The sequence below is a fragment of the Vanellus vanellus genome, assembly GCF_965231255.1.
Source record: "Vanellus vanellus genome assembly, chromosome: Z".
NCBI classification, from domain to species: domain Eukaryota; kingdom Metazoa; phylum Chordata; class Aves; order Charadriiformes; family Charadriidae; genus Vanellus; species Vanellus vanellus.
Window position 1 is genome coordinate 86088306 of NC_138908.1, and position 26243 is coordinate 86114548.

The window sequence follows — 26243 nt, forward strand, 5'->3', positions numbered from 1 at the left end:
CCCTCAGTATGCTCACAGGAATCAAATTTAAGCTCAGTTAAGTGAATTATTGTCAGTGGAAACAAGTTCAGGAGAAACAATAAGTCATTCTATAAACATACACATCTAGAGAAAAAACGGCTTTTCACGCTACTCTTGAGATAGAATATGTTCTTTTAAAATTTAATAATGATACATGTAAAACAGTTTTCGAGGAAATACGTTACTAGTTACTGACGGCATGAAACAAACTCAACCAAAATAAATAAACAAAAAAAAAAAAAAAAGCATTTATAGAAGATCTCAGTTTAAATAACAAGAAACCAAAAACCATATCAAGAATTTGATCTCAATTGCCACTAAACAATATCCAATAAATCAAAGGGCCACACTGGGACTAAGAATTCCACTTATAAGAACAATCCTACATCCTAATAACCCCCAAAAATTTCTTAGGGGAATGAAACTAGAGCTCAACCTGCTAAAAACTTACGGGTTAAAGGAATATAAGAACTTCCCTCAAATAAAGTGAGCAACTCAGGGGTACGGATGTGACTCCGCAAGTTACCACGCAGCAGCTGAGCACGCTGTCAACCTGCACAAAGCCAACGAAAGGCAAAACCCCATGGCTAAAACTTGAAGAGATTGAAGTGTACGGAGAAAATACATATGAGAAGCAGCACCCCGCCTGCGAGCTGAGCTATCCAGGCAGTCCAAGCCGCGTTACGGCATTACTGCGTCCCACGGAAGATCCTCTGCAACGGGGAGCGCCGAGGCAGTACAGCATCGCACCTGCATCACCTGATAGACGGTGTGGAACCAGCCAAGCACTGAAGCAACTCCAAAATTTTCCGTACATACTATCTCATGAAAGTGTTTACATGAAGCAGTTTCTCCTCGCATTCGCAATACAAGAATAGAGTTAGCAAATCCATCTGGTTAGTGATTCAGTTGCTCCTCTTAGTTCTAAGGAACGTGACTCCCAGTTAAACAGAATTTTCTCAAGTGCAATAAAGTTTTAGGGGACTCCTGCAGACTCTTGTATAACCCACCTACTTCCAGGTCAGCTTTATTTATATTTTATGAAATGACAAAGCTTTCTAGAATTTCTCAAGTCTGAAGGAAAGAGAATCTTTCTCCCTCTGCCCCTTCCATTAAGTTCCAGCAGCTGAGGAACTCCACCTCAAAAATCCCAGAAGAAAACGCGCTGTTACTGCTCTTCCATGATCTGATTAGAGGGAAAACAAATTTTGGAAAGAGAACCTCTAAGTAGTTTTTGCAACTTAACACTGATTCTGCCCCTCTACTCTGCTCTGGGGAGACCCCCCCTGCAGTGCTGCCTCCAGCTCGGGGGCCACCAACAGCAGAAGGACATGGACCTGTTGCAGCAGGTCCAGAGGAGGCCACAGAGATGCTGGGAGGGCTGGAGCCCCTCTGCTGGGAAGACAGGCTGGGAGAGTTGGGGGGGTTCAGCCTGGAGAAGAGAAGGCTCCAGGAAGACCTTAGAGCCCCTTCCAGTCCATAAAGTGGCTCCAGGAGAGCTGGGGAGGGACTCTTGATCAGGGAAAGGAGGCATAGGACGAGAGGGAATGGTTTTAGACTGAAAGAGGGGAGATTTAGATGAGCTGTTAGGAAGAAATTCTTCCCTGTGAGGGTGGTGAGACACTGGCGCAGGTTGCCCAGAGAAGCTGTGGCTGCCCCATCCCTGAAAACACTCCGGGTCAGTTTGGATGGGGCTCTGAGCAACCTCATCCAGTTGAAGAAGTCCCCGCTCATTGCAGGGCGGTTGGAGTAGGTGGCCTTTACATGTCCCTACCGACCCAAACTATTCTATGATTCTAACAATTCATTTTCATCAGTTCATGCTTAGAATGAGAACAGATACAAACCTTGCGTGTTCTTGAAGGACATAATAGCTTGCCTGTAGGGATTGGGCGTATCTGGAGCATCGGTCAGATTGGCCAAGACCAGGAGAAGCAGTAGACTCTGGTTTGCTAGAGGGGAGCACTGCTCCAGCTGCGGCGTTGGTTTACTCCCCACTCCACCTAGCGTGAAGACCGTCCACAGGCCAGCTGGAGAGAAAAGGCAAGAAAATATTATGAGCAGTCACACTTTAATGAACAAAGCTCCACTAGAGGAAAAGACAGCACCTGACAGACATGTAGAGAGAAGAGGGAAAAACAATTCACCCTCATACAATGACATGACAGGTCCGGCTACTTGATTCCTCAAAATGAAAATTGCAGGAGTCACACAGGAGTGGGCACGGAGAGGTGGGAATTGAAAGATTACAGGAAATTCAAGAAAATTAAGTCATAGGAATATGCAAAATGGAAATTAGGAGACATGCAACAAAAGCGTATGTTTGTAGGGGAGAATCTTAAAGCCAGCAGATACCAGTTGAAGGATTCAGGTAGCAACCCTGATAATGCTAACGTATTAAGAGAGGAAAAGGAGCTTCTACGTTGCCTTTTTAATAAAACAGACCCGGTCCATCATGCAGCATTTTTCTCATGTATTCTCATTTTCATAGAATGGTTTGGCTTGGAAGGGACCTTGAAGATCATCCAGTTCCCACCCCCTGCCCTGGGCAGGGACACCTCCCACCGGCCCAGGTTGCTCCAAGCCCCGTCCAACCTGGCCTTGAACACCTCCAGGGATGGAGCTTCCACAACTCCTCTGGGCATTTTTTAATAATTTTTTTTTACTCTGGCATATTTTAATAAACTCAGCATATTTTAGGCAAAACACAGCAACAAAAAACTAATACTGCTTAAACTAGAACCTCCAAATTGAGAGTCCTGTAGAGATCATCATCGCTTATTATTGCGGGCAGACAACAAAATAGCAAGTAATAAACTTCTTGGGAAAAAAGATAGGATCAACAGCCATTTAAATTTAAATTTTGAGGTATTATTAAACTCTGGCTCATATTTTTACATTCCTACAGAAGATGAAACAACTTGAAAAAGCAGTCCAGCTGGAAGTACTTACACTGCTCCGAAATTCCTTTTTTAAGGGACTGCATATAACATGTAATGGTATGAAGTACAAACTGATCACAATAACTTGAAGTTTAAAATCTAGTTAAAAAGAACGAAAAGTTTGAAGTGACAAATCACTATTGATAATGTCAAACAAACAAAACAAAATATTTCAGACCGGCTGATTCCTCTTGGGTAAGAAAGTTTTTGCTGGCTCACAACTGCCCTGAAAACAGACATATAACAAAGCACCCGAATGTCATTCATTTTAGACCTCCAAAAACTTATTAGGTACGAAAATGTAAATAGCTCATCACTCCACACCAACTCTCAGTTCTTTGCTCACCAGCTACAGTAAGACCGCATGTTGGAACACCCTCCCTTTTATGTAGGTACATATATATGGTGCGTGTACCACTCCAGCATTAAGGCTGCACCTGAAAGCTGCTCGTTAAAACTCTCATTATCATACTCTTTCAACTTTGATGTTTGAGCCCGAAACGCAAGCAGAGTCATTTTCATACTTAATCACAGAATCGTCTAGGTTGGAAGGGAACTTTTAAGATCGTTGAGTCCAACCATCAACCTGACACTGCCAAAACCACTACAAATCCTTACGGTATTAAAAAACAAATAACAACTCCAATAACTCAACTACTGCATTTGAAATCCCTGTTCCTAATTACGACTGCGTTGGGGAACCAAGTTGACCCACTATGTGCCCAAGTACCGATTTAAGGAGACTGGGAGGGAGAAGGGGCAGCAAGGTAGGATTAGAGGACTCCTCTCACAGCGAGTCCATAATTCCTTATTTTCTTGCCAACGCTCATGAGACTATATTACACTGGGGGGTGGGGGGGGGTGGGGAAGTACCAAAGCTGAAGGAGAGATGCTGCAGACTCAGTGTTCCTGGGGGAAGACTCAGGGAAAAGGATAAAACTTGTCTCCCCTCCACGGCTATGGTGGCGCGTGACAACTTCAATGTCACTGGGCCACTGCCTTTCTCGCATCTGGGCTACCGGTACGCTCCCAGGGGATAAGATCCAATCACACCGGATTATATTCGTCCCCAAATGCCTGCTTAGCACTTAATTTTTTTGAGCGTATCTTGACATTTTAGGTAGAGACTGAGCATTTCATCAAATTATTCACCGAATAGGGCAAAATCTTGAAATCATACAGCACCAAAATAAGAAACAATCTCAACTTTAAAGAGACCCCAACATTCTCATTTCATTTTTTTTTTAATAATGTCTAAATTCAAAATGAATTGTAACACACTTTCTTAAAAGACAGAAAAATTAAGCAAGTTTAGTTTCCAGTCTCCTAGCCTGGGAGATTCAAGGTGCACAGCACAAAAACCTGTAAGCCATCTGAATGCAAAACCTAAGCGTAGTATAAGCAATTAAAAGAACGTAAAGTACGCTCAGCCCTACAAAAAAGCCAAAGAGTATTTTTTTTTTTTCTTCAAATGTAATTATATAGTCTGATTTTATAATAAACCAACGCTGCCTTCACCGCCCCAATCGCGAGGCAATTACTGCCATGTCAAAGGCAAAGGAACTAATGCCATTCAGCGTAAAGCAGCTGGAAGGAGTTCTTATAATAAAAAGCGCTATAATTACAGCCGCCTTAGGGAAAATTTCACGTTGCAATAATAATCCTTTATCACCGTGGGTTTGATCCCCTGTCCTTAAATCAGAACAAAGCTGAATAAAAACGCTGACCATCAAATTAGCTTTTAAACTCCCGTGAGTTATCAGGATAGGTAATGCGCAAAGAAATTGTTTTTTAAAAAAAAAAAACGAAATAATAATGTATTTATCATTTATTTGTTAAACGAATTCAAAGTCAGCACATTTCCTCTCAAACTTTAGCACAGTTCTCAGTTCAACCAGCACTTTTAATTTTCGACCATCCCACCCTTCTGTGATTGGCATCTGCCATTCCTACACCTTTCCTCAAGAGTTAGGAAAAGAAGGATATGGCCAAAATACCGGCAAGGAAATCGCGTCTTCCACCAGGGAGAACGAGGTAATTACATCCAGGAGAATTCTGCGCATTGATTTATGACCCGAGTCATCTCCTGAAGTTCTGTCTCTTGTTGGCAAGCCTGTTTCTCCGGAAAAGCAATCCCGTGCCATTAATGGGTTCAGAATATTCCTTTCAGTTCCAAAATGCGATGGCAAATTAGGTGCTAAGTAGCGGGTGTTGCTCCCAACATACTCAAATAGAGAGATATTTCTAAGGAAAATATTGTTTCTGATCATTAACAACACCTTAAAGTGCTAAATAGCTAAAGAGCTTCGGAGGACAGAAAGGTAAATAGTGTTTCTACTTATTTTCTATATTTTCACAATATTTGAAATAGCGCTTTGCTACACCAGGTTTTACATTTAGGTAAATTTCAAACCTATTAAGCTATATTGAAGTTTTTTAACAAACAAAACAAACCCAAAGTAATATCGCAACCTCTTAGAAGCTCTCCTCACTATCACCTTTTCAGACATAAAGTTATCGCTAAGGGAAAACTAAACGTAAGATGAATATACACCGATACAGAGAAAGTGGTCAGAACCACGTTTCAGCTTCTGCTTCATCACAACATCATAGGAAAAATAAAATAGGATAAAAGGACGAAAATCCCTATTTCAGCCAATAGCGCTGTACTAGTGCCGCGTGGCATCATTAATAGCATGGACTGAAATTTGCTTGGACACTTTTGCACACACACACTCTTTCACAATTAAATTTCACTTTAAAATACCTTTACTCCCAGTCTCTTGGCATTTCAGTATCTATCCCAAGGGAAACGCAACTCTCAAAAGTTTTCTTAAAGCTTTCCAGATCTCTGGGCGGTGGCAAAGGCGAGCTGCAATTCTCAAAACTAAACCACAGAGCTGTGAAAAGGTGTTCCTCGGGGGTCGCTGCTGGGACCGGTGTCATTTAACATCTTTGTTGGTGACATGGACGTTGGGATGGAGTGTACCCTCAGCAAGTTTGCCAACGACACCAAGCTGTGTGGAGAGGTGCCATCCAGAGGGACCTGGACAGGCCTGTGCAAACCTCATGAAGTTCAACAAGGCCAAGTGCAAGGTCCTGCACGGGGGTTGGGGCAATCCCAAGCACAAATGGGAGACTGGATTGAAAGCAGCTCCGAAGAGAAGGACTCGGGGGTGTTGGTGGATGAGAAGCTCAATATGAACCAGCAATGCGCAACTGCAGCGAGAAAGCCACCCACATCCTGGGCTGCATCAGAAGAAGTGTGGCCAGCAGCGCAAGGGAGGGGATTCTGCTCTTCTAACTCCGCTCTCGTGGGACCCCACCTGGAATATTGCGTCCAGCTCTGAAGCCCTAAACATAAGAAGGACATGGACCTTTTGGAACAGGTCCAGAGGAGGCCACAAAGCTGATCCAAGGGCTGGAGCACCTCTCCTATGAGGACAGGCTGAGAGAGTTGGGGGTGTTCAGCCTGGAGAAGGCTCCAGGGAGACCTTGTTGTGGCCTTCCAATACCTAAAGGGGGCTGGAGAGGGACTTTTTTCAAGGGCATGTAGTGATAGGAGGAGGAGGAATGGTTTCAAACTGGAAGATGGCAGGTTTAGATTAAACATTAGGAAGAAATTCTTTCCTGTGAGGGTGGTGAGCCCCTGGCGCAGGGTGCCCAGAGCAGCTGTGGCTGCCCCATCCCTGGAGGTGTTCAAGGCCAGGTTGGACGGGGCTTGGAGCAACCTGGGCTGGGGGGAGGTGTCCCTGCCCAGGGCAGGGGGTGGGAACGAGATGAGCTTTAAGCTCCCTTCCAACCCAAACTATTCAATGATTCTATGATGATTCTATGACCCAAATTGCTTCTGATGAGCTATAAACTCTGAGAAAGCTCTACATTACCAAATACGACCTTTCTGGTGCTAATTATAAGTGATGAAGTTAATAAGCCAAAACCCTACACCAGTTTATGTTTGGATCATCTCTAGAATTTACTGCTTTTTGCAAAATACTTGTAATCTAGTTCTAATTGCAATTCTTCCATAAAACTTTATTTCCTGACTCATGGAACCACATTGTTAGAATTTTTGTCGAGAAATATTAAAATATCACCAATTATTTCTGGCAAACACACAGATATTTCGGGAAGGAACAGCTTTTACCTTCAAAACAGATCCATTTTTTTCCTTCTTCCACAAAACTATCCATCACAACTGTTTTTTCCCCCCCTATTTATACAACGGCACAGCAAGGAAAGCAGATCTTGCCTAAGAGCAAGGTGTGGTTTTTTGCAGTAGAGAATCCGAAGTCTTCTGTAAGTAAGAGAAACACTGCTCGCAGCCATGAAAACAAACCCAGAATTTTGATCTGGTTTGACGGTCTGTGGAAGAACGCTTAATAGCAAAATGAAGTTATGACACATTCATCAAAAAAAAAAAAAAAAAAAAAAAAGGAACTTTGTTTCACCAAACTTATTTAATGTAAACGCAATTCTGCAGAAATCTCAGCCTGACACTCTGCGCTCTCTCACACAACAAACTACAAAGGTGGTTCACGTTTGGACCTACTCGGAGAGTTTAAATGCATTTTTTATACTTTCATGTGACGAACTAAAATTTTAAGAGCTTGATTTTAATTACATTTTAAAACCAAGAGACAGGGAGGAGCACAGAGGGTACTTCAAAGATGTACTCATTATCAAGCATTGACATTTATAGCCAACAACTTCTAGCACTGCATACCAGTATTTCAAGTTAGTATATCAACAAAATGTGAACTATAGTAGATTTGTGAGTTTTCTTGCGATATTTATTAAATTAGTTGTGATTCTTCCAGAAAACACATCTTATTCACTTCCCAACCTTCAGTATAAAGGCTCGGAAGAGAAACTCTCTGAGCCCTCTCCCTGGAAAGAGCATTCATTTAACACTGAGGAAATTGGCGTTACTGATTTGAAAGTATCTTTCTGGGGAAAGGAGAATTTTTACTTTTATTTTTTCTTTAATAGAAGTTGCAAAATGCAGTCAGATTGATAACTGAACATCGAGTTTTCCTTTGAACCACCTATCCTTCAGTAAGTTTAAGAAGAGGCATTACATTTCAATTAACGCTGGCATAGCCTTTTGGCGTATGCTCGTTTCTCTCCTTGCTGGAGCTTGGTGCCAGAGCAGATCCTTTCCTCATTCCCCCATACCTGAGTCCTATCACACATCGTTAGCATCCTGCCAAGGAGTCTGATGGCTTTTGAAACTATTTTGCAGGACTGAGGTGCAGCCCCCAGTTGCTTTCAAGACAGAAAAGGAAGAAGGAAGACTTTTGGTAGACATGAAGATCTTCAAAAGATCTTCTCAGAGGCATTTAGGTTTGAAAAGACCTTTAAGATTATCGAGTCCAACCATTAACCTAACGCTGCCAAGTCCACCACTAAAGCATGTCCCTCAGCACCACGTCTACATGTCTTTACCTCCAGGGATGGCGACTCCACCACTGCCCTGGGCAGCCTGTTCCAGTGCTGGACAACCCTTTTGGTGAAGAAATTGTTCCTCATATCCATCCTAAACCTCCCCTGATGCAACTTGAGGCCGTTTCCTCTTGTCCTATCGCCTGTTACCTGCGAGAAGAGACCACCCCCCACCTGCCTACAACATCCTTTCAGTTCGATGGAGAGAGAGATGAGGTCTTACTGTCATTTTAACGATTCTGAAATGACAACCCTGCTCCCCATGTGTTCTTTCCAGTTCTGCAACAAGCAGACAAGGCTAGAGAAGTCAGGAAAACCAGCATTAAATGTCAGACAGAAAACCCAACCACAGAAACCCCCCACCAAACAGAACTGGCCTACGTTTCAGTAATCTGTTCAAGTCCCAGCTCCACACCCTGCTTTCCTATTTATGAAACTCCCAGCATCCAGCGGATTGTTCAACACGGCAACAACATCTAAGAGAGCAGTAAACACAGATTATGAAGAACTCAAGTAGAAGCGATTTTCATTGCATCTAATTGATACCATCACATACTTCCTCCACCAAAACCAGCGAGTAACGTATTATTCAAAAACATCACAATTACTATTTCATTCTTATGACATTCAGGCAGCAGCTTTGGGAACTTGACGGTTGCTTTTTGTTTTCCTTTTTTTTTTTTTTTTTTTTTAATTTAATGCTTATTACGTGTGTTGCATTTCTTAAGTCAATTCAATGGTTCTCACATTGCGGTCTGATGAACGCTTTCTGGTGGCCCACGGAGAGCTGGCAGTTCACGTTGTGCTGGCTCTCGTCCTTGTTTCCAGCTGCTACATTGTGTTAGAAGCAAGCTAAAAATACATAAATACTTTCCTACGACGACTTTTCCATGTAAGCAATTTCTCATGTTGCCACGGGGATGGGATGCGATAATGAATGGGAGAGGAAAAAGCGGTCCCCGGAATGGCAAACGGGAGAGGCTGGATCAGCGAGGCAACTGCTGTATCAAGACGCAGGACTCTGTCTCAAGTCAAAGTCATTTTATACTTTATTAGCACATCCTTAACATCTCAGGTCTTTACTTAAACAACTTAAGACTGCTAATTGTGAAGAGCGCTGGGTATATTTGCTTAAAAGACTGTAAAAACAGCAGCTACATTAATTTTAGGAGAGTCCCGTTGCTTGGTTTTGGAAGATTCATTACAACAAGAAACTAATAAAGCTGAAATATAGAATAATTTAAGGGCTTAATGAAATTGCATGTTAAGTGTTACATCCTCAAGCAACGTTTAACCCGTAAGGAGCATAAATACACTGATGTATATACAAACCACAACCTCTGCCTGAAAAAGCGGATCTGATTGCGCCGTAGATTTTTTAGGTAGGGAGATTGTGAAACTCGGAGGCATAAAAATGGCTGTCCTAAATATTGCAGTAACTTTGGCAGCTGCCACAAGTTCTTATAAACAATAGATTTTTGCAACATTACATCTGACACGCTAATACGAGTGACAAAAGTCACGATTTTTCATTTTCAGCAATATTTTCCACGTTGCCACTGTCTGGCATTAGACTAACAGAATTAACCCAAGCTAGCTTGGCGACAAAGGCGGCGAGACGTTTTAAAAACAACCCCAAGCGAATAGTTTCTGGGGCGACACACAGTCTAGCAAAAGAAATTCACATTTTAAATAGCGGTGGGCTAGCTGGCTGCTAAGTCATCAGCAAGCTGCAGGAAGGATTCACGCGTGGGAGATGCTAAATTTAAAAGGTTGTGTGCAGTGCTGTAAGCATTTGGAGACAACAGCTCTGTACCAGCCCATCCTGACTCCGTTTACTGTTTGGAATACAGGAACGGTAAAAGAATTTATATCACAATAAATGCACAATCAGTTGAAAAAGCACATCTAGGCTTAAAATCCTATCAAGCTACCACTTAGCCCTTGATGCAAAGTGCTGCGCAAGGTCAAAGTCACACGCCTCTCAACAATTTCCAGCGCGGATCGCCATGGGCTTAATTTTCAGGAGCTTTATTGTATTTCAGATGCTTTATTATTATAATTCATTTTCAGTATTTAATTCCTGAATACTAAAGAAAAGTGACTGCAATGCTATAGAAAGATTAAGAGCATGGTTTAAATGACTTCTTTAAATGTACTTGAAAAGAAAAAAAAAAAAAAAAAGGAACTGTAGCAGACATGTTTTAAAACCAAGTTATTTTCTTCTCATCAAATCAGTGTAACAGAACCACTAAGACCGGCTCATGTGACCGAGTATGACTTATTTGTTTGAGGTTTTCCACACCTAATAATACTCTTCTACCAGAGATGAGTATTTCATCCTATTTGCCAAGAAAAGCAGAAGGTTTCTGTGACGCCAAGCTCCGCAACGCAAATTCTGCTGCCGGCCCCGCTCCCGATCACAGTCTCTCCAGGAATAGCCCAGCTCGCGCGTGTGTGTGTGTATCTGTATTTTTAAAATACACCCCAGGCACCTCATTTTTGCCTGTCCCCGTTGCTCCCGGCAATGCTGCGACACAACGGGAAAGCTGCGGGGAACGACTGAGCGATAGGAGTCACTGGAACAACAACAATAAAAAGAAAAGACAACCCGGCAAATCTCCAAAGAAACTCGCCGAAAGCCGCAGCACCGAGAAGCACCAACGTGTCCGAGGAGACAGAGGCCGTGATGTCATTAACACATTCTGGAAGGAGTTTTTCAGGATATGAATCATGGAAGCAAGTGAAACGCGAAGACGTATTAGGTAACTGTGTTCATCCCCTACCCATGCAACAGCATTCCCTCCAGTACACTGCGTTATTCTATCCAGTCGAATTTTAAGGGACTGGGAATGGAGCTTGAACCACATCCTTCGGGAAGAGTGTTCTATAATCTAATAAACCTCGACGTTAAGATTATTTCCCCAAATATTCAGCCTAAGTATTACTTTGCTCAACCTCATCTACTTATTCCTATAAGTGGTTCTATGTAATACCATAAAACATTTCTTCCCCAGTTCAGTGTTTACAGCCTTTAAATAAAAGGCACAGTCACGTCTCCTTTGTTGCCCAGCCAAATTACATACACGGATTTCTCTTTCCTTTCTTTGAAAGTCTTTTCCACTTTGCTTCCTGCAATTAATCCCCGTTTGAATACTTTGCACAATCTCCGAAACATCGCTGCACAGAAAAAAAAGATTACAAATACTAAACTGCATAAATATAATAAACAAGCATATTCCTCAATTCACTGCAAAAATAGCGTTGCTTTTAAACTATTTATCCTCTTTCTTTTATCTCTAGATCTCAGGAGGTCTCTTCCTGTAGCACCTGAAACGATACAGGCTGTTTTCAGGGCAGGAGTCCCACCTTTGCCATTAGATTGCCGAACTCTTTTTTGGTTTGAACTTCAAAATAAGGAGACGACCACCTTTTGGCAGGATTTCAAAGCTCGGTTCCAGAGCTGCATTCCCATCCAGCTTTTGACACCACAGCTGTATCAGGAACGTATAAAGACATGGAAAAACACCCTATTTCATTTGAAAAACTACAGAAACGTTTATAAAGTCATCACCTTTAAACTGCCTCACTGAAGTAATACACTTCAGATTTCCAGATGGGGTCCACTTCTCGTACTTGCACATAGATGCTGAATCATAGAATCGTTTAGGTTGGAAGGGACCTTTAAGATCATCGAGTCCAACCATCAACCCTAACACTGCCAACACCACCACTAAACCACCTCCCTCAGTACCACTTCTACCCATCTTTTAAATACCTCCAGAGATGGCGACTCCACCACTGCCCTGGGCAGCCTGTTCCAAGGCTTGAGAACCCTTTCCGTGAAGAACTTCTTCCTAATATCCATCCTAAACCTCCCCTGGTGCAACTTGAGACCGTTTCCTCTTGTCCTCCTGTTCCTTGGGAGCAGAGACCGCCCCCCCTCGCTACCCCCTCCTTTCAGGGAGCTGTAGAGAGCGAGGAGGTCTCCCCTCAGCCTCCTTTTCTCCAGCCTGAACACCCCCAGGTCCCTCAGCTGCTCCTCATCAGACGTGTGCTCCAGACCCCTCACCAGCTCCGTTGCCCTTCTCTGGACACGCTCCAGCACCTCAATGGCTTTCTTGTCATGAGGGGCCCAAAACTGAGCACAGCACTCGAGGTGGGGCCTCACCAGTGCCCAGTACAGGGGGATGATCACTGCCCCAGTCCTGCTGGCCACACTATTCCGGATACAGGCCAGGATGCTGTTGGCTTTCTTGGCCACCTGGGAACACTGCTGGCTCATATTCAGCTGTCCACCAACACCCCCAGGTCCTTCTCCCCTGGGCAGCTCTCCAGCCGTTCCTCCCCAAGCCTGTAGCGCTGCACGGGGCTGTTGTGACCCAAGTGCAGGACCCCGCACTTGGCCTTGTTGAACCTCACACCATTGGCCTGAAGAACAGGATAGCTTTGTTAGCTGGAAACCTCTGAAGACATTTTTGGTATCTGTAACACGAATCTGAATAGTAGACATATCTGGTAAAGGACACCTTGAAGAATTGAGTAAAGCAAATTACATGCCACATTCCTGAATCAAAAGGCTATAAAGTTGCCAAATAAGGCTGGAAATAACTCTAATAAACCATTAATTCACTTCAAGAAATGTATTTAAAAAAAAAAAAAAACTATCGAAAGGGAACATCTTAAACAAGGAAGGAAACCTTCCCATTTTTATTAGCTCCACTACTGGCCCATTGCTGGAAACTCCTATTTATGAAACTATTTCAACTCCTCTGGGCATAAGTGATACAATTTCTGAGATGGAACAGTATTTCAGCTGCACATTTCAAGACTGTCCAGTAGAACTGAAGCTGCAAATGCGACCACAACATAAAAAAAAATAATAAAGGTTTTATGGTATTACATAAGAACATAAAACCAGAGTATTATGACTATTTGAAACCTGGGAAACTAAGAGTAACCTAGAAAAGAAGAGGGTGAGAGGGAGGAAAACATATAAGAAATGTGGGAAAAACAGCAATCCACCCAGTGTTGGATTCAATTTTACAACAACTGTCTGACTCAGTCGGCTATCGGCCTCGGAACAGCGAACCACGCCAACATCTCACACAGTGAGCCAGTAAAAAGGAGTTGTTGGGTGTTGAGTTTTTTGGTGGGATTTTTTTTGTTGTTGTTGGGTTTTGGTCTCTTTTTGTTTGTTTTGGGGGATCTTTTTGTGTTTGTTTGTTTTTTCTTGGGTTTGGTTTTGTTTTTTTTTTAATAGAAAACTCCTCTGGCTTTTGCCCAGGGCACCGTCCTGGTACTTTATTGTTGTTGTGGTCAGAGTGGGAGGGAGCACAGTGGATGTGTATAATCCCACTGACTGTGGGGTTTGTCAGACAAAACTGGGGACAGAAACAGACATGGAAACATGTTCAGAAACTATCCTGGGAAAGGATAAGAAGGACATGGACTTGTTGGAGCGGGGCCAGGAGGCCACAAAGATGCTGCGAGGGCTGGAGCCCCTCTGCTGGAAGGACAGGCTGGGAGAGTTGGGGTGGTTCAGCCTGGAGAAGAGAAGGCTCCACGGAGATCTTATTGCAGCTTTCCAGTAGCTTAAGGGGCTCCAGGAGAGCTGGGGAAGGACTTTTTAGAAGGGCATGGAATGATAGGATGAGGGGGAATGGTTTCAAACTGGAAAAGGGGAGATTTAAATTATATATGAGGAAGAAATTCCTTCCTGTGAGGGCAGTGAGCCCCTGGCGCAGGTTGCCCAGAGAAGCTGTGGCTGCCCCATCCCTGGAGGTGTTCAAGGCCAGGTTGGACGGGACTTGGAGCAACCTGGACTGGTGGGAGGTGTCCCTGCCCATGGTGAGGGGTTGGAACTATTTATGATTTTATGATTCTAAGATTTATTTGTAGCATTGACTTTGACAACAAAATGATCAAGCTAGTCCACTGAAGAAAAACACTACCAGGACCAAACCTATGCCTCAGAGAAACCTGATGAAGTTTTAAAAGTTGAGTAGAAAGGAAGAAATAATTTGTCAGAGCATAAGATCACAAGATCATAGAATCATTTAGGTTGGAAGGGACATTTAAGGTCATTGAGTCCAACCGTTAACCTAGCACTGCTAAGTCCACCACCAAGCGATTCAGGCTGGAAGAGACCTCAGGAGGGCTTTGGCCCAACCTCCTGCTCCAAGCAGAGGCAGCTATGGGGCCACAGCAGGTTGCTCAGGGCTTCATCCAGCTGAGTCTCGGAAACTTCCAAGGATAGAGATGTCACAACCTGCCCGGGCAGCCTGCTCTGCTACTCAACTGTCCTCGTGGTCCTCACACGTAAATATTTCTATAGGATTCCAGTCTTATATTTTCTTTACACACTAATTCTAATTTATAAAATGGAAAAAAAAATTCCCCTTCCACAGGATTAAGGGAGAAGGAAGACAAACAACAAAAGTTTTCAGAAATACAAAATAATTTTTTTCAAGAAGAAAAATGAGATGTAGCGACGCTGATATCTGATCTTATTTCATATTCATTCTTCCCTCTACCCTCAACAGATTTTTAAAGTCGGGTGCACAGGACTGTTGGAGAAATTATTTTAAGATGCATATGTGCTTGAAGAGGAAGTATTTTGAATTAAAGAACACCTTTAAGCCAAGTGCGGACACATGCAAAGATTTCAAACAAATGAAAAACTTACCAATAAGACAGTTACTTTTCCTAATACAAAATCAGCAAGTCAAACACTCATCAACTCCACTTGCAATTAATAATTGTCATTATTCCGTTCGCAATGAAGTTGCCAGGTACTTAGCAGCCGTCTGAGCTCCACCTACCTCTGCGCAAGGCATTAAAATACGCGGATGAGGAAAGCACGCATCTGGTTTAAGAGTTTGTAATAGAAAATGGAAGAAAAAAATATAAGCCCTGAAAAAAAAGTAGAGAGAACAAAACAGATAAAGGTAATTACATTTAGTATACTATATAATAGTTAAAAATGATTAAGGAATGTATAGTGTAATTCGTCGAGGTGAATTTATGATACCGTCTAGCTATAAACAGCTTGAATATATTAACACAGGCAGTAGTCAGCGTAAGATGAGATTTTTCTTGGGAAAACATCCACAGTGACCGCACTCCCACCCCCCTGGACAATAATGCCTACGCAGCCACGTCAACGGTGGGCAGAGAAACCACGTGCTAAGAGAAGTGATCTATGTTGTAAGTTTGGAGATGGCATGATGGTACAACAACATTCTGAATTTAACAGAACTCCAGAAAATAAAAACTGAGAAATCTTGCAAGGGTCGGGCATCCCAAAAGCGTTCTTTCCATCCACCACATACCGATATTTGCCGGAGAATCTCCCATTTATACACTGCAGAAGAGGTTTTAGAGCTTCAAGTAATGATCTTGGGAGAACATAAAGTGTGAACCAGAAGAACAACTGGAGCTGCTGACTGCCAGACATCTCTGGAAGTCTGACAGTTATTTACTGGAGGACCACAGCCAAAAGTTTTTAAAGAGCTCCTAGCATACTGCAGAATACTCTCTGGATTTATCCCGATAACCTCATCTTCAAATTATTTCTGGTTTCCTGTGCACTCCGAGAATTGCAAGGATTTGTTGTGACAAATTTATGCACACCTTGATGCATGTCCCTTTCAGAGAGAGGGAAGAGAAACCTTTTAAAGCCCATTTAACAGAAGAGGGCTGACAGCATGAATTCCTCTCCATAAATAAAGTAATATTTGGCCTTTTTGCCTTTTTTTAAAATGTAGATACATTTGGGGGTTTATATATGTATATGTAAATGATATTTTTTATAGCCATATCACAATTATAATAATTTATAAAAATAGAATCTATTTCTATAAATTATCAAATATATCAACTATAACCATATAAATAAGGCAGAATCATGAAGTACTCATCATTTAGAAATAACAAATTTGTAACGTGTGCATTAAGTGCCAGTTTTCTCCAAGTACAAGGGCTTCTCCTATGGGCGATTTACTGGTATTCCACACCAACGGGCTCCGCTGCACTTCCAACACAAGACCTAACTTGTAAAAACATGGCGTTGAGTTACCGAAACAAATGGTAATAAAAACTTGTAACACTTTCTCATTCTTCTCCTACTGCAATGTCCATCTGTTCCAATCGCGAACCACAAGATACACGAGCGACGCAGATGTTCACAATTTTCAGAACCCGCAAAAATCATAGAATCATAGAATGGTTTAGGTTGGAAGGGACCTTGAAGATCAGCCAGTTCCACCCCCCTGCCATGGGCAGGGACACCTCCCACCAGACCAGGTTGCCCAAGGCCACGACCAGCCTGGCCTTCAACACCTCCAGGGATGGGGCCTCAACAACCTCTCTGGGCAACCTGGGCCAGTGCCTCGCCATCCTCACAGTGAAAAATTTCTTCCTAAAGTTTAATCCAAACTTGTCCTCTTCCAGTTTAAAGCCATTCCCCCTCATCCTATCACATCATGGATGTTGATGTTGTGCCTCAGTTCCCTTCTATTGTTTACGCAGATGACACCAATGCTGGCTCAGGGTCGCCCATTTCTTCTCTGCCTTAGATGATCCTATCATAGATGACAGCACTCAAATTTTGCTCATTGGAGGGATGCTCGGGTTAGAAGAACTGTAAAGTTCCAACCCAAACCATTCCACAAGTTTACGATTTACCTTTTTACCACCAAACTTTATTACTTGGATTCCAACATTATTTTTTAATATTTATAAATTTATTTTTAAATCATTTAAAAATATTTTTTAAATCAGGGTAGCAGATATTAACTACTGCTTTTGAAGCAGTACCCTCAAAAGAACTCCATCTCTACATCAAGGGGGAAGAAGAAATTCAGACTGCCACTGACAGAAGTGACCTGTAACGTCACTAGACAGATCAAGGCTTCCACCAGCTGACTTTTCCAGAGCAGTTCGAATTTTTGATCCCTTAGCAAGTTTCACACACTGTTTCTGTTGACTTGTGACTGCGGGCACTTCATTCAAAACGAACCCGTTTCTTAAGCGAGACGTGAGAACATGAGGAAAATGAATGAGTGGCTCCCGGGAAAATCTCCCTCAAAAATGATCTGCCTAGCGTCCTTAAAAACCTAAAAATGCAAAGAGGCAAGGAAGAACTAATTTTTCTCTAGACTCAGTCACCTAAAACACAACATAATTTTCATCTTTCTGTTCCCTTACTTGTTGAATGTATGCAGCTCATTTTCCATGGCAAGTTAATCACAAGACATACCTCAGTTCCATGACAACACATATCCCTTGGTGGAGGACTTCAGAGCTCATTCTTGCCACCACTCGAGGGGTCAAATCCAGACTTCCGTCCAAGTCCCATATTCAGGAAACAGCAAGGGTCAACTTGACCATGGCAAAACTCAGCATCTCTCTATTTGTGTTTAACCAGGCAAGAACTAAACATAGAATCATAGAATGGATTAGGTTGGAAGGGGCCTTGAAGATCATCAACTTCCAACCACCCTGCCCTGGGCAGGGACACCTCCCCCCAGACCAGGTTGCTCCAAGCCCCGTCCAACCTGGCCTTCAACACCTCCAGGGATGGGGCAGCCACAGCTTCTCTGTGCAACCTGCACCAGGGGCTCACCACCCTCACAGGAAGGAATTTCTTCCTAAGATCTCATCTAAATCTCCCTGCTTCCAGTTTGAGCCATTCCCTCTCATCCTATCACTACATGCCCTTGTAAAAAGTCCTTCCCCAGCTCTCCTGTAGGCCACCTTTAAGTACTGGAAGGCCACTATAAGGTCTCCCTGGAGCCTTCTCTTCTCCAGGCTGAACCCCCCAACTCTCCCAGCCTGTCCTCACAACAGAGGGGCTCCAGACCTTGTAGCATCTCTGGACCCGCTCCAAGAGGTCCATGTCTTTTCTATGCTGGGGACTCCAGAGCTGGAGGCAGTACTCCAGGTGGGGTCTCACCGGGGCAGAGTAGAGGGGCAGAATCCCCTCCTTTGACCTGCTGGCCATCCTTCTGATGCAGCCCAGGATACTGTTGGCCGCCTGGGCTGCAATCGCACATTGCCAGCTCATGTTGAGCTTCTCAATCAGCACTGCCAGGTCCTTCTTCTCAGGGCTGCTCTCAATGCATTCTCTGCTGAGCCTAAACAATTGTGATGGAGTAGGATGAGGTTAAAGGGTGAATTTCCTGCCTGAATCACAACCGGACTCATCAGCAGACCTGCTGGACCTCGCACCTCTCTCCTCCTGGTCTCAGTTTTCATTATTCCCTTCATCTCGTCACCAAATCACAACTCGACAGCTAAACTTCAGCATCTTCCCTAGCCTCTTCATGCCCTTCCTTCTACCAAAATAAATGCCGCTTGCTCCTTTCCACAGCCTGCTGCACATATGCCAGTTAAAGATCCCAATCTCCTGTTTCTCATCCCAAACAAAACTAAGAAGGAATAGCAAGCACCGTGAGGTCATCACAGATCTGCTGCTTCCCTGCTAGGCCTAAGTTTTGCTCCTCCAAACTTGTAAAGCACCCGGATCACTGGTACCTGCAACAGTTCCAACCAGCTTCTCTACCAAATCCTCCAGCAGAGCATTTAAAAGCAACTAAATAAAACTCGAAATCTAAATACAGTGGGGAAACCCAGCTCTACAGAGTTTGGAAGTGCTCTGGCTGCCACCCATATTTCTGAGAAGTTTTGCTCACGCTCCTTGGACCCCACCACCTCTCCCCGACGCAAAGATGCAACGGGCATGTTGGTTTTTAATCCACCCCAGCCCGTCCCTGGTTTTGCTCTAAGCCATAATATTTTGTAATGCAGTGAAGTAACCTCCTCCTCTCCACTACCTGCTGTACCAAGGATGAGAAAGTCCCCAAGCGTTAATTCTCTTGCTTGAAACCCGGTCCACCAGCAACAGGATGAAGCAACCGCAGGGAAAGTCCCTCCCGCATCCTGGAAGGGACTTCCCGAGGGGTGCCGCATCCCAAACCTCGTGGCGTGACGCTCTGCGGAACACACTTCATGAAAACTCAACCTTCAGACAATTTTGCTGCCAGTTTTTCAACAAGTTTCTGCTCAATGTATGCAAACGGCAAGTTTCAGAACCTTGTAACTTTGCCAGATTTTGTGAAGTTTAAGAGGGATTGCAAATGGCACGTCTTTGTCCACGCTTTCACTCCCCTAAGCCCCCCTTCCCAAATCTCAAGAGCCTGTTCCAAGGCATGAAGGCTCTAAAACTCCTCAATAAAACAGATGTAAGAATTCAGCATTGGTTAAATAACATTTTTCCCTAACCTCATTCTCAGAAACAGGAGAACTGTTTTCAATTAAAGCAGTGCCAAAAAAAAAAAAAAATTAAAAAAAAAGTCAGTTTAAGGAAGATACTCAGCATGAAAAGTTTCATCACAAACAACTGCAGTTTGAAAAAAAAAATTATGAGCCATTGAAATTTGGATTTCACTACGGAAAGTGCTACATAGGCTTATCTACAGGCATCGATATCAGCTCCAGCCATGTGAACGTTATTAAAACGGTACTTTTAATGATAAAGTGTTGAGAAAAAACGGCAGCCCGGAAAAATAACGTCCTACCCCTAAAACAAGCGTACCACAGGCAAACCAGGGCAAAATTTCTTGTTATCTTGACTAGTAGAAAATGCCCCCTCAGCTGAGAGAAGGGGGTTCTCCCTGCTCAATCTTCAGAGCAGGACGTAAATTACTGCCAACGTTGATGAACTGTTTTATGTTAACACCTGCCCTTTGGCTTCGGTCTCTGAACGGAAATCAGCTCCAGAGGCATCGGATAGTAACAAGTTTTTGCCACCAGACACCACGGTTGGATTCAAACCAACAAAACTGAGCCGCAATACCCGATATCCTGTTTGAAGTCCTCTTATGCATCTACCACCTATTAAATCGCTTGTCTTTTGGGGAGACGGCCAGCGTGGAGGGAATGGTTTTGGGAAGGGTTTTGGTGTATCAGATTTGCTGACTGCAAAAAGACAACACTATGGGGGGAGAAAAAGGCTGAGTAAGTATTGATAACTCTGTCTTTATATACATGCTTTTTTTTTTATAAAGAGATTTTTTCCAACAAAAATTGATAGTTAACGTTGAAATTATATAGAAACATGTGCTAACAGTCATCAACTTTAATAGTAAAAAGTAAAATTACATATAATATATTAAGAAAGTTTTGCTTCCAAATACCGATTTGCCAGTTATTATTAATCTAAAGAAAGTTTTGGTTGCAAATTCTGGTGCCAGTTGTTATTAACCTACCTTATGGCATGAATTAGGTAAAGATTTGCAGTTATCCCACTAGAAGAAGTTACATTTAGAGGCGCTTTATTGTGTCTCTAGTACACGCATGTCCAGTTCCAAAACGTTTCATCTTCAGTACCCAGAAATGTTTTACCACAGGACAAGGGATTCCTTTAGGTTTTTCCCCTTTCATAAGGATTTGGCGATAGCACAAAGCAATAAAAGAGTAAAGCGTTTGTTCTCCGGGAGCGCAATTAGGAAATACTGAGAACTATCCGTGGCTGCCTTCTCTGCGAATATCTACAGCAGGTCTATGCCCATGCTTGAGAAAGAGAAGTTAATATAACTTTTTAATATAACATACAATTCGATTTCCATTCTGTACAAGCCCAACCCAGGCGTTAAAAAAAGCCAATTTGAGCAGCAGGACTGCCCTGGAGGGTGACACATGCCACCACTGCCTCCAGGGCTACTCTACTTACTTTTGAAAAGCCCCTCAGATTTTCACGGAGCTTTCTCTTCTGCCAAAACTATTTGGCAAGCCCTACCCGAGCAAGCAAGCCTTATATCGTATACAAGTTTTGTAGGCGTTCAGCATCAGCAGCTGCCACTTGTGCAGAGTAATCCTTTTTAGGCCACCTGGTTTTGAGTAAATAATTTGAATATTACAATATTTTTCATAAAAACGTTTCCGCTGTCCTCAACGTTCACTCCATATTCGCACAAACATTACTCAGCCAACTTTATGCAAAATCGCAACTGCTGCTGAGCTGTTTGTACGTACGCTGATTCGCGAGTCACAGCACGAGAGCTGACAGCAGAACATCACGAGCGTCCCCTGCCCAGCGCTGGCACCGGTGGGGCTGGCCCACGGCTCCAGGCTGCCTGGACACCCAGGCACGATGGCGTTCCGACAGCCTGGACACCCAGCCGAGCTCCCCTTCCCACTCTTCTCCTGCTCCACCGCTCTCTTACCTCCCATAATCACCCTCCTTCAGGTTGGTTGATGATGCCACCGCTTTCGACAAACAAACATTTTGAAGCTCTGCAAACTTAAATACTTGTATATTAACACATTTGGTGGTACCTGTAGCTGTCAAAATTATAGTTGATCTGATCGCCTTTTACCTTAATTACCATTATTATGGGGGTTCTTCAGGAATACTCACAACACGCTTCCTCAAAACGGAAAAAATGGATGTTGATTGCCTACGTCCTAAACTTCACTTGGCCAAACAAAGAATTACAACGAGCAAGACCAGACAGCCAGAGACACTTATATGTTGTATATACATCTTATAAAATCATCTGAAATTGTCGGTTAAGTGGCAATCTTATACAAGTTATCACATGCAAACAGCATGTTTTATTAACCTTGAAGCGAGGCCTAGAAGTTAAATCATGAGGCTAAAGATCAGGACACTGGAATTTTATTCCCAGTTGTAATGTCAACTCATTGTATAATTTTAGTCAAGCTGCAAACATGTTATTTCCTCCGTTTCCCCTATCTGCAAAAATGAGAATTTTCTGCTTAATAAGGGCATTTACCTCTCGATGCCCTTGGCCTGAACGCGCGCTGTTTGGTCTGGTTACGGCGCTGGACAAAATCCATTTATCAGCTCCCCCAACATCCCAACTCAGCAATGTACTTGAGCACAAGAACAATTTCACCGGCTTTACCAAAACTGCTCTCAAAATTACAGTTTCCCATGGAGGTAGGGAGGGAAATAATATTTCTGGAAGCAATCCTTGGCTTTGTAAGCGATTCCTGAATCTGGACCAAAGAACAAATATCAACAAGTAGTAAACTACCCAGCTTCCCGATTACTGCTTTGGGAAATAAAAACCACGCCGGGCTGGTGCAAGGCAGGGATGGGACCGACAGCCCCATCGACGGCAGCGAGAAATCCCGAGCTAACATCCCAGTCACCTAAGAGATCTCTGACCCACTGAAGAAAGCCAGAATAGATTATGTTGACAATAGAATAGATTACATACACATTGTGTATGTATATGCACACGCATACGTACATACAATTACATAAATATAGAGACCTCATGTATAAATATACAGAAAGACAGATCTTCTATTGACAGACATCCTGAGAATGCCGATTGCTGAGAAAAGCAGTTCCAGAAATACAAACTCTTGAGACTCGATTCAGAAGTCAGCAGTTACGCAGACAAACCTGAAGCCAAACGTGAAATTACGCAAGCCAAAACTTTTTTTTCCTAGCAGTATTTTTGTATTATCTACTTCTCATATGTCTATATTTATTTTAATAGATATACATGTATTGATATGACACAGCCTCTTTGTTTATACTTATGTAAGAAGTTATTCTTATATACAATTTACACATATTTTAATTTTTCTCTCTCTAGGTATTTTGATACCTACAAGAAATATATTTCTATATATACACTAAATATATATTGATAGAGTATACTGGGTCATGTAAATTTGGATTATAAAAATGTATTTGTGTGCATGTGTTTTATATATAGTCACTGTATTTTATTTCTAGTATATAGTTTTTCTATTATATACCCACTAGTTCTCTGTGTGTATGTATCATACAACTGTCAACCGCTGTGGTGCCTAAAAACATCTCCTATTATTGGCAGAATTAATTTGACCCAGATTTTCCTTCCAGCTGAGAGTAAACTCTGCCGAAACCTCCCATATTTCTACTTTCCCTTCTCTTGCAAACAAGGGAAACCTTTGCTCAAGGTCACGATCTGATTTTCTTCCGAAAAACCAAAACCCCCACCAAACTCCCACATACGTATTTCCAGAAGCATTCCGAATTGAAGTCCGTTAACCATAAAATGGACAGAGGATTCTTCCAGTTTCCAACTATCTTAAAGCGGAATTCATTTTCCTACTTCGCAAGTTCAGCTTTGACATAGCACGTACGCAAAAGCTTACGAAAAAGGTAAGAAAACAGGCTCAGCTTATGAATTGCTTGTAGATGGCAGTAAGACAACTTAAAGTCACCGCATTAAGGGTTCAGAGAGGCCCCGAACAGAACAAAAAAGCACCGTGACTCAACTGCAGAGGAAGGAGACCATTAAATGCAAAACGATTAAGTTTTTTTCCAAATCAGGAAACAAAAAGGTACATAAGTTTTGGCAAGTTCAATGCTAAACCATGTCGAGTCAAGCCAAAAATAACTTGGGAACAGCTTGCTAAAGGTATAAAAATTGTCACTAAAAGCTTTTTCGAACAATCTGAAGTAGACAGCTCCCCAAAAAGGCCAGAAAGCGATGGAGGCGTTAAGGGAACGCTCCGAGAAGGTCAGGTTCTAGCAGATGAGCTAAATGAAGTACGCTGAGTGCATTTTCCAACACCTTCTTGATACACCATCAGCAGATCTGATGCCAGACCAGAGGAAGGAGCAGTTGCTGCGCTGTCCCCCACTCAGCCTCTTTTGGTCATCTTCAATCAGAACAAAGCTCAACAGGAGGTTACCTTTGGAGAAGCAGTCTTCAAATGAAGGGTGAGGAGAAGACTTAGGAAGAAATTCAGAACAGCCACAAATCAAGACCACAGTACTCACGGGGCAGTCTACTATAAAATCCTCAAACAGAATGAGTCTGTTAATAGAGAAGCATAAGGTGGTAACCACAACCCCAATCTGTGAAGAAGTCCCGGATGAAGGACACAACATCTCCCTACCTTTCCTGCAGGCAACGCATAAGCAGAGCAGTGACTACAACCGGGAAATACATGGATAAATAATGATTTTGGTCAGTTGCGCTGACCCTTTCCATTTGCATAACATTTATCTGTATGTTTATCTCACAACGTTTTGAAGGAGCCAACGACCAGGAGAAAGAGCAATCTAGTTGATCCAGAGCGCCTATCAACGGTGTTTTTAATACAGCTTCCACCAAAACCAGCAGCCCCTTCTCCTTGAACATTTCTTCCCACTTTCTGTTCCCTTCTTAAAAAAAAAAAAACAACAACAAAAAACAAACCAAAAAACAAACACCAGTATTTGTGCAGCCACACAAGAAAATTAATTTCTTTAGCCAAGTTGAGGGGAAGGACAATTTTCAGCTAGCTCAATTCTCTGCGACAGCTCATCACGTGGCCACAGAAATGAAAATATAAGTAAAAAAAAAAAGGAGAGGCAGAAAGACGCAGGCAGAAGCGGTAGCCCGTGGTTTGAGTTTCTTTCACCAGCAGCTCATACTTCTCTTGGATTGGAAGTGAATGCGGATTTGTACCCACTACAACTGGATTCCTATGAGGCACTGTCTTTTTTTTTTTTTTAAACTAATAATCAAACTTCTGAAAGAATAAGAAAAGTATTCATAAGATTTAACATGGAATAAATGGTCAGTTTGCATAATGAAGGGATATTATCTGTAGATTACCATACGGTTGACTGGCGTATTAACACCTCTGATTCTCCATACGTATCTCGGAAACCAACAAAGCACTTGGGTTAAAATCTGAAGATAGCAAAATCTAATGCACATCATCAAATCTAAAGAGACTAAGGGTCACAGGATAACCTCCTGATGGAGTGCCAGCTAACTATTAGGATGATAAATGCAAGGTAGGACATACATACACATAGCGGGGTAAGAAATCTAAGCTACACACCATAGCAAATTCTAAATTAACGATCTCCATTCAAGAAAGAAATCTCAGAACCATTATGAATAGAGCCCTGAAAGCATCAGCTCAAACCTTACAGTCACCCAAAAGACAAAACGATCGATTCTCAGCGCTCTTGAGTACAACCATCTTTTCCCCCACACCTTTGATTTGAGGCTGGTCAAAGTGAAAACACTCCGAGACATTTAGATGGGAAATAAACATAAACTGAGAGCGGTGGAGGTGGGACAAACCACCACTCTTTACGCCAACATCTCACCTACGTAGTAAGTCCACCCATCTAGAGCGTAACACCCCATTCAAAGATGCTATGGAAGACTGGCAGAAGCCTTAATAAAGTCAGGTAGACAACTTCAACCACTCTTCCCTCATCCACAAGCTTTGCCGTTGTACCATTGCAAAGGCAATCCAGTTGGCCAAGCACAATTTACTTCTGCTCCAGCCATCCGACGGTTGTAGCTAAACCAGCACCACATCTACAGCTGGCTAGCGCTGCTGTAATAGCACGTCAGACAAAGAATCAGAACTTTATCTTTTCATTTTTAAGACACGTGGCATTTTCCCACAAGACTCAAGACCCACATCGAGTCCCGATTCTGTATACGGACTTCAGCTGTATAACTGAAGCAACGCACACCTCTACTTTTGACTGTTCATCTTAATTTCACGTCTAGGAATCCTCACCGTAGATATCATCCCAGCTAAGCCAAGCTTCTCTTGCCTGACTTTATGCATTTAAGCAAAGCATAAGCAGCTATAGAAACACCTCCCTCCACAATAAGGAATGCCCTGATGTAGTAGTTATTGCAGTAAAAGGCTCCGTTTGAGCTCAAATCCCTAAAAACAGCATGAAGTTGCGTAAACATGCCTTACATACTCAAGCAGAGCCTATGGACCTCATTAACTAGTTTTTAATCACCATTCGGTACAAGCCTGAAAGAGAAAAAT

General features: G+C 42.7%; 1 protein-coding gene across 3 annotated transcripts in view; it reads right to left on the minus strand.

Moving 5' to 3' along the window:
- Positions 1-26243, minus strand: part of DYM (dymeclin) — a 244951-nt gene that overhangs the window by 162031 nt on the left and 56677 nt on the right. For all 3 annotated transcript variants that reach the window (XM_082497723.1, XM_082497722.1, XM_082497724.1), the window contains exon 8: positions 1869-2051. In XM_082497723.1, coding sequence (XP_082353849.1) covers positions 1869-2051 — 183 coding nt within the window. The remainder of the gene's footprint in view (positions 1-1868; positions 2052-26243) is intronic.